The following is a 9,913-nucleotide window of genomic DNA, read 5'->3' on the forward strand; positions in this document are numbered from 1 at the left end:
GCATCATGGTATTACGCTTCAAAGTGAATACAGTCTCTTTGAATAACTGAAACTGAATGACAAACATATAACTGCAACTGCACCATCGAAGTTCGAATTAAACAGATTGTGTGAATAAAAACAAGTTACAAGGTAGAAAAATTAATAAAAATGATCGATTTGTCCACAAAATATAGATTCATAGCTGGCATAAAAAGCGTTAGAAAAGTATAAAGATCATGAAAAAATTATGATTTGCATCAAATAGATATTGCACCAAGGCACAGGTACTGAACTATTGAAAGATAAGTATCCAATTGAAGGAATTTTTCAATTCGAGGACTGTGAACTACACTTGTGGACAAAATTAAACGTAAAAGTTTTCACTCTCTAAAAAGTTTATTTCTAAGGGCACTTTTTGGATAATATTTACTTTAATTTTAACAAAAATTTTACATCGACAGCAAATGATCTGATATACCATCTCTGAGTGTATGTTTTTAATTTGAAGCACTTATCAGCTTTTTCCCAATGTTTGAATCATCCGTACGAAGTTTTCAAAACGCGTGAAATTGTAAGAAGCAGCTTAGTAAAGAATTTAGTAAATGTCACATTGATTGTTTCAAGTTTCTCGTTGAGAATGTTTCACGTCGCATGAGCGAATTTTTTTTCTCCGCTTATTCGAGAAAAAGTTCACTACGATGCAAAACTTAAAGCAGATGGTGAAAACTGGCATTTTCATACCCGGACAAAACTGAAGGGTCTTTGGAACCAAATTTTGATAACTTCATAGAGGGCAGCTATGCTCATTTTCTCTTGATCTATGTAAAAATTTAGTTTGAATTTTACCTGAAAATTGTCTGAAATTGTCCATGAAAACAGGCAGTTTAGAGAGAAAAATATGAATTTGCGCTTAACTTTGTACACTAGTGTAACAAAAAACCATTATTACTGCTACAAAGATTGGACCAAGGAACAATATCCTCTTTCGTTAAGTTAAACACAACGTCTACTTTAGTACTTAGTTTGAAAATTTATTGCGTGTTGATTGTGATTTCGATAAATTGCGACATTTATACTATTCTGAATAGGTCGCGACGCGGATGTATGGCCCGGTTCAAGAGGCTTCTGCTTAAATTGGCACATTGGCCTCGTATTGTGTATTGGCAAAAAAAGTCGATTGGCAAAAAAGTTTCAAGGGGGCTCTAAACATTCAACGGTCTTACTCGGCATTTTTTCTTTAATTGAGCTTTATAAGAGGCGGATCTAAGATTTTTTTTGATTTTTTTACCAAATTGTTTTTCCGAGCGCACCCAGAACGCGGCTAAGATCCATATTTTAATAAATTTTTCTTAAAACTTTGAAAAAAAACTGGGAAAATTGCCACTTTTGGGCACTTAAATTTTGACCACATAAATTGCGTTTTTCGGCGCGCGCTTCCCTTCATAATTTGGGTGGTGAGGAGGATTCTTTGGGTGGCGACGGGGTCAAATCCCTGAGGGGATACGCCCAAAAAATCCGCCCCTGAGCTTTATTCGAGAGAATGATATGAAAATTTAGGGAAATCTAGTTTTTTTTCAACAGAAGTTGTTTTCGTCTCATTTTCTGTAAACTATTTTCGTGTTCAAAAAGCATTTGCCTTTAGGTTGTTGCTCTCAACAGAAAACTCTCGAAGTTGGCTCGATATAAGTGGCTGCAAAGAATTAAAAATTATCTGAAAATTTTTATGCGTGGGTTAAATGCATATCATGACAATTTCTTCGAAAGATCGAAATATAAAATTTTCCATTTATATCAAATTTTTCCGCATTTTTGATTTTGTTGTTAAGATTCATGAACGTAGTGACGAGTATTCATGAACGTTTGCATTTTTGATTCATGAACGTTTGTTGTTAAGAGTATTCACTACGTTCATGAATCTTAACAACAAAATCAAAAATGCGGAAAAATTTGATATAAATGGAAAGTTTTATTTTTCGATCTTTCGAAAAAATTATAGGTCTTGATGATTTTTTGTTCGTTTTTTTTTTAAAAAAAGTCCTAATATTTGTTTACGCTCAAATTCAATTTTTCGTTTATTTTTCGTTCAATTATAATTCAGTGCATTTGTTCCGTTGAAAATAAAGAAAAATACACTATAGAACAGCAAAAGTGTATTGGTCCCAAAAAACGTGATTGACTTTTAGTTTGAAATTAATTAGACCAATTAGCTTGCCTCAATTCATATCGGAACGATTTTGTAGTGCGGGATCAGAGAAGTATAAAACGATCAGTTTACTTAGACTTGCTTTAGATTGAACAGCTAGTCACGCTAACATAGTGGTGTGTACGCACGGCAGGTGACTCGTAGGTTCGGGGATCGAGCCCTCAAAAGATTCAAAACGGTCTGAATAAAAAAGAAATCACCCCAGGCATATATATTCTTCATTTTCTTCGAAAGTCGGAACAATAGATATCGAAATAACCAACGTATTATATTCGGTAATTAGAGTATTGCGTCTGCAAATTGAACCAGCTCAAACCAATTTTCAAGATGTCTAGTTTAATTTTAAACATATTTGGTGAAAATGGATAAGTCGAGAGTTGCTATGGTTTGGGTTAAAATTGGTCGTATAAACGCTCAATTTCGTCAGTATTTACACAAGCTTGCGAAATAATAAATAGGTAATCATTTTTTTTCCATTCTGAATTGCATTAAAAAATACTCATTTTTGCTGCATAGTATTTCTGCGTTTCATTACATGTATTTTATTGGTGGCTGGTACAGTGCGGATTCAAGTTATCCTGACAAACCTAGAAATTTAAAACGCTTTTTGTTCCGACCATTGAAAATGTCAACATTTGAATCAACAGTTTTGGCGTAATTTTTGATTGAATAAAAAGCCGATAATGGTCATTTTGGGGGTTAAATTTACTTCAAATTTAGTTAAATTTACTTCTGCTGAAATTCTAAGCAAGTTTTCATTCCATCGTTTTAATCTAAAATTGACCCAATTTGAGAAAAACGCGTTTTAAATTTCTAGTTTTGTCCGGATAATTTAAATCAGCACTCTATTTTGACCATATGAAGCGTTGTTGGCTCAGATCCGTTTTGAACAGGAAAGCAATTGTCTCATAATACGATGCCTCTGTTTCAAGTTTAGATGGCATAAAGTAATGCTGAACAAATCGGCACTTTTTCATAGCACTTGAGTATTTTAACATTGGCACTATAATTACATTTCTAGAACTTGTTTTACCCGCTTTGTGGTAGCTGGAGTTTGAAGGTAGCAAGGCAATATGGCGGAGCAGTGAAGACAATAGACTCTGGTGGTTGAAGCTCGAATACCAAAAGCGGAATTTTTTCCAAATTTGTGTCGTTTTCCTCGTTAGCCGTTTTTTGCGTTTTTATGTGAACTTCAGCTTCTCGGTGTAAAAAATTATCTCTTGCCTGCGAAGCATTGTATTATAATAGGAAGTCTACTATTTTCCAACTCAATCAGTAAATAAAATGTTTATTTGCTGGCTCTTTTGTGTCATAGTTTTGGCAGTCTATGTTTCGTTAGTCTGTGTCAATGAATTCTTTGATCTCCTATGTCTGAGGTTCAATCCCGTAGAGGGCTCTTTTTTCCATCTTTCTTCACTTCAAAATTTTTAAAGAGACTTCTTGGCGTTTTTTGTTGTCCAGCTTCGCCTCTGTGTTTTAAAAGTGAATTCAGGGTTCTTTTTGACAATTGCCGATTAATTTCAGAGGACTATGTTAAATGAAGAAAAAGGCTAGCTATGCTTTTTGCTGGCTTCCAGTTACAAATTACCAAATATTCTTTCGCGTAAAATTACCAAATATTCTTTCTAAAATTGATCGCAACGCAATTTGCTTGGAACAAAAGTGATTCAAATCCGTTCACTCGTTCACCCTGACATGTTTTAACATAATTTATTGCAGCAAAAGTCATTTTAATTGCATTTGGGAAATAATGTTTTGGAAAAAAAATTAAAAAGGGGAACTAGAAAAGAGTCATAATTTTGTATTGATTCTTTTGGTTTTCTCTTTTGTCTTTTTTTCGCTTTGTGTATTGCGACCGTTATGAACAGTGTTTCTCTGTTTCAGTTGGATCAGGAACAGCGGAAAAAGATGAACCAACTGAAGAAACGGCAGGACGTTGAACTCACTACCCTCGAAAAAGAAAGCAACGCTGTGAGTTCCATCTCAGTTATGTTCTTTGCGATGCTGGGTTTTGAACTTAATCAGGTATGGGTGAGCATTTGGTCTCATTGTTTTTTCTAGCAGCCCAAAAGAATTTTTATTGCACGAAATCAGGCAAAGAAACCTCCTTGGTTATTTGCCACCCACCTGCGATTTTTCATTGATTAGATTTAGTTCAAATTGTCTGATTGTTATGAAAATGGCATGCGGGCTATTTAGGCCATGGAGACATTTAGTAAAACCACTCTAATCTTAGCGTGAACAAACATACATCTTCACCTTGTAAAACCATTCGTTACATCATAAAGTACATGCTCAAGCGAGGTGCAGGAAAAGTAAAAAGAGCATCTGCCTTAAAATACGCGAATGCCTAATTTTCTGTTTTTTAAATATGTAGGTTTGTTCACGCTCAGATTAGAGTGTTAGCGGTTTGACAAGGGAGTTCTTGTTAAGCTCAAATCGCATTTATTTTGCAAATTGAAGGTAAAATAAGCTTTTCAATGGCAGACGGTACAAAAAAGCGTGAATGAATTTTCAAAAGTGGATTGTTATTTTTAGATTTTCCAGGTAACAAACACTTTACCTGTGGGTCAAGTTTTCTCATATTGTATTAGTTAAATTGAATATGTCAATTATAGTAGATTTTTGAAGTTCAAAGAGTTTAATGTGAATTTATTTTTATAAGAAACTAAAATTGCAAAAAGAAAATCAGTCATTTTTTGGGTCCCTTGATTTCATAAATAATTTTTTCACCCATTTCTAGTCAATGCCGTTTCCTGATATTTTCAGCGGTTTATTGCGGTTCTGACCAGCAAGGTCAAAACTGCCATTAACTGAGCAGCTGGCCTACTTCATTGCTGTTAACCGATTACATTGCTTTTTTCGTCTAGGAGATTGACAAACTGTTGCGTCAGCTGGACAAACTCAAATTCGGAGACAATCACTCGCCCCCCTCCAACAGCAAACACAGACGTGACTCCTCACACGGGAAGACATCAGCCTCGTCTCTTGTATCCACGAACAACAACAGTGGACAAAATCTACAGTCGCCTCAAAACTCAGCCAACAACTCCACAAGGCCAGATATGAATTAAGCTTGCTATTAGCAAGCGTTATCAAATCGGAATAAATACTTTTTCGTGTTAACAACTAGTTTAACAAAATCAATTGAATCACTTATTCAAGTTCAATTGGTACTGATCATATAGGCAATTTTGACGATGCTATGCTGCTGACATGCTCAATTTCATGAAAATTCAAATTTAAACTACTGGGTGGGTACTAGTTACTACAGGGTAGTTTCAAGGGGGACCTGAAGTTTTTCAGTTTTTTTTACATTTTTTTTCAGCTCAACTGGTGTCAGCTCAAAGATTGTCGGCCTCGTATCCGCTTCGTATTTTTTTGTTCAGTTGCTAATTTGAATTTTGAAATTCAAATGTTCTGCTTGGCATATTTGCCTGGAATTCCTGTTTGAGGAAAACAGGTATTATGAAAATGTATGGGATTGGGTGTTTTATGTTTTCGAGACGCTTTTTGAAATATTTACCACTATTTGTTAACCGATTTCCAAAAGATGGTATCCATAGAAAGACCTCTTACACTTTTGTGTGACTGCTTACTCCCCTGGTATCTTTTTGTTTTACCCCTTTGTCTACAGCCTTCGAAAACGTCTGTGGGGGAATATTTGACCGATATTTTTGATTTTTCTCAAAACCTAACCTATCAAATCGGAGACTTTGCTTTCATTGAATAGAACGAACTTGAAAAGCTCCTCTATAAGCGGCTATGCCCAAACGTTTTTTACACATTAAATTATGGTTCTCGGAATAGTTATTTTTCTGTTTTTTTTAACGTTTTTTGAATCTTTTTGACTTTTATCGGAAACAAATCTGCTTAACCTGAGGTTGTAGGTTCAATGGAGATATTGGGTAGTAGGAAAATCCCCTGCGCTAACGGCCACTCGTATTTTTCACGCAAAACATAATCGTCCTGGGAAAAGTCAGTTTTTGAATTTTTGAGCGTTTTTTCTCCAACTTTTATGAATTTGACCATACAATACCCTCTCATATCTCAAACAGGTTGTGGGAAGCTCGTTTGGATGTGCGACTTAGCCCAATTTTTTTTTGATACAGAAATTTATGACCCTCGAAAAAGTCTGAAAGTTTGATTTTTTAACCGTTTTTTGAAATGACAGGTGGGGTACACCTCTTCTGCATAAGTGACTACGCCCGAATTTTTTCAAACAAAAACTATGATTCGCGTACATAACAACGTAATGATTTGTTGACCGTTTTTTGGACTTTTCTCGATAACTATTCTGCCAAATCTGATAGAATAGGTTGAATCGTTACAACAGATTGTTGGCAGTGTACCTTTATAAATAGCTACACCCAGTTTCATTAAAAATTATGGCCTTCAAGCAAGTGAAAGTTTTGAAACTTAGACCGTTTACAATGCCAATTCTCGGGTTAAGTGTTCAATCGAAAAAAAAAACGATTTTGGGAATCTTCTCTACTTAACCGGCCACTTCTCTCAAGCAGAAAAATTTTACGGATTTCGGAAGTTCAAGTTTTTAAACTTTGGCCGTTTGTTAGAAACTTTTTGAATTTTTTCAAAAACTACCTTATCATATCTGACATGAAAAGTTTAATCGAAAGAAGCGGTTGCGCACATTTTTCCGGCAGAAGCGGCTACTCCCTAATTTTTTGTAAGAGAATTGTTTTGTCTTTGGGAAAGTTCCCTAATCTCATAAATTTTCTCTTCCTTATTTTAGTAAAAAATTAAGGTAAAGTCCAATTTTTGAAATTATATATTTCGTCCCGCATCAGTATAACAAATTCAAAAAATATCAGACACGCACCTCCAGATTTAGCTCAACCCTAGATGTCCTTCATCAAGAAATGCAAAAATTTTGGTTTACGTAGTTTTTTTCAACATTTTTTGTTCGACTTATGTTTTTTTTATGATTGCGTTGTATCGCAAGTGGTACGAAGCTCCGCTTCGCATCTGTGTATTTTTAGGTTATTCTTATTTCAGGCAAATTGGCCGATTTCTTGATTTTAGTTTTAAATACTTCCTTTTAGCAAAAGGCCCCTGGTCCTTTGGTAACCAGCAACAATTCTTTTTGATAGCGAATGATTAGGGCATATGTGGTCCAATCTTGGTGATATTATTTTAAAATTATATGATATGTAGCTGCTTTTCTGGAAATATTTTCAAACTTTTCATGAAGATGCAACTTAACTATCGAAACAAAAATATGTTGCTTGGATAAGTTTTCAAGCTTTTTTTTTATTTTAACAACAAGCTCCAAGAAAATATTTTTGAATAAAGAAGAATTTATCGATTCCCGCGGCAAGATAAGCAGCTTTAATAACCAGGTATATTATAGCAACCTGTCGTTTTTCTTTATAGAAACAAACTCTCTTCTTCATCCAGTAAAGGATCGGCATCGTTCAATGGGACATCGCCTTCAAATGCAACACCATCGCCAAGTGCGGGATCGAAACCAGGACCTGCAGAGTTTAACCTGAAATCACTGACGCTGCCGCAGATTGTGACCACACCTTCTAGTCCGACTAAAAGTGTTTCTCCTTAGACATAATTAACACAGTGAGAAAGTTTCAAGAAGGAAGAGAAAATGAGGGAAAACAACTGGCATTGTAGACTATAGAACGTAAATTGTTTCAATCATTAGCGTTTGAATTTTAATTGTGAATATTTCAGAAATTGGAAGGAAAATGTATTCGATCTTGAAAACAAAAACAAATGACATTATACTGACAGAGGTGATACTGAAAACGACGATTTAAAATTTTTGCTGCGCATAATTATATCTGTTTGCGTAGAATTTCTAATGATGTTGCTGCAAGTGCTGTTTCTATTTAACTTTCGTGCTCATTTCAAGTAAATAGTTCGTTATTTAGGAAGACTTCCTTCTAGCGTTAATTTGTAAATATAATTTTGTCTTTAATGGCAGTTAATTAAATGTTTGTGTTTTTGGTAGCACAGTATCCTGAAAATGCAGTATAATGTTTTGCAGCAATTGTTTTTGATTTTGGAAATTAATTTATTTAGTTTAGAAGCGATCCTGTTGATGTCTCAGCTATATCTATTACTTTCATTGAATATCCTAATAAATGTTGCAATACGATGAATTTAATTATCAAGCTATTTTTGTATTTGCATGTTTTTTATTCATTTTTTGTGTTCAAGTCTAATATATTTGTAATTTAGAATCTCATTGACTGAGTTTTATCGAAAATTCGAACTGATTGGCTATCAGACTGTCAATATGTCAACTAACGTAGTTGACATTATTGACAGTCTGGCTAATTTCTTAAGGTCGTTTTTTTTTGAATAATGGTTTCTAAGTGGTTCACGCAAAAATTCAATTTTTGAGATTTAACTTCGTTGTTTTTAAGTTTAATTCAAATTCAATTGGTAAAAGATAGGCTCATTTGGCTGTCGAATAACAATTTCAATAAACGCGATCGGCTTCTAGTTTCAAAAATGGATTTTAATTTTCAGATTTTCCAGCGGAGTAAAAAAACTTGAATATTGCTCCAGATTTGTCAAATTATGTTAATTTTTTTATCAAAAACTGTCTATCTAGAGCTGGTCTTGAAAATCAAAGAGTTTTAAGGCCACTTGTTTTACGCTAGAAAGTTTTTTCCTCGAAATGCGTTAAGTTAATTGTTTCAACTAAATAAGTGAGAAAAGTAAAAAAAACTTTAAAATAATCAATTTTTACGAGGAAATAAAAAGTTCCTACAAATTTAAGGCTTCCGCGGGAGCGATTATCGCAATTGGTTCTTCCAATTGAACTTTTCATCTCAGATTTGATTGTGTAAATTTTTTGAAAATTCAAACAGGTTCTAAGAAACGGTCAAAAGATCTTTAAAAGGGGCGAAAGATTTCACAAACCCAATACTTTCCTGCAAAGCGCATGTTGTGGTCGGTTACGAAGAGAAGATTCCCATAACCCGATGTCTCGATTGCACACAACCTGAGAGTTGGGACGGTAGTTTTCGTGTAAATCAAACTTCAAAACTTCGACTTGTTGAAGGCCATAGTTTTAAGTTCTTAAAACAAACTGGGCATAGCCACATACAAAAAGTAGGATTCGAACAACCTGTTGTTTCGATTAAACCTATGATATCAGATTTGACAGGATAGTTAGCGGGAAAAGTCCAAAAAACGGTCAACAAATCAAAACTTGGGTATTTCCGAGAATCAGCTATTTGTAAGAAAAATTAGGGAGTAGCCGCTTATTCAAAACAGATTCACTCAACCTGTTGTTTCGATTAAACCAAAAATCTCAGGTTTGAAAGGGTAGGTCTCGAGAAATTTCACAGAATATAAAAAATATCTTACAGCCAAATTTTTGACTTTTCCGAGGGCCATAACTTTTGGTGTTAAATAATTGGGAAGTAGTCTCTTAAGCAAATGAGTTTTACACAACTCATTCTTTGAAGCGAACCCAAAATCTCAAAAATGTCAAAGTAATTTTCGAAAATATTCAAAAAAAAAGGTCAAAAACCAAAACTGTGTGAAAAGATTTGAGCGTACCCTCTCAAGATTTGAGCGTATCCTCTCGAGGATTTCGAAATGTTCTACTCTTTGAAACTAAACTCAATTTGAGATTTTTTTTTTGAGAGAACGATACCCTTTTTTTGAAAATCAGTAAAAGTTTCGTAGAAAATTAAAGTGGAACCGAAGGACCACCCAATAATCCAATTTTCTAAA

At 34.3% G+C, this 9,913-nt stretch overlaps 1 protein-coding gene across 3 annotated transcripts in view; it reads left to right on the plus strand.

The window, feature by feature from the left end:
- LOC134853259 (1-phosphatidylinositol 4,5-bisphosphate phosphodiesterase beta-4-like) overlaps positions 1–8,365 on the plus strand; it is a 62,975-nt gene extending 54,610 nt beyond the window's left edge. For 2 of the 3 annotated variants that reach the window (XM_063869232.1, XM_063869231.1), the window contains exons 30-32: positions 4,070–4,156; positions 5,056–5,243; positions 7,580–8,365. In XM_063869232.1, coding sequence (XP_063725302.1) covers positions 4,070–4,156; positions 5,056–5,243; positions 7,580–7,763 — 459 coding nt within the window. In that variant the 3' untranslated portion in view covers positions 7,764–8,365. The remainder of the gene's footprint in view (positions 1–4,069; positions 4,157–5,055; positions 5,244–7,579) is intronic. The other variant, XM_063869233.1, reaches the window with a different exon arrangement.
- Positions 8,366–9,913: the final 1,548 nt, after the last annotated feature.

This window comes from Symsagittifera roscoffensis, chromosome 8, assembly GCF_963678635.1.
Source record: "Symsagittifera roscoffensis chromosome 8, txSymRosc1.1, whole genome shotgun sequence".
Lineage (NCBI taxonomy): Eukaryota > Metazoa > Xenacoelomorpha > Acoela > Convolutidae > Symsagittifera > Symsagittifera roscoffensis.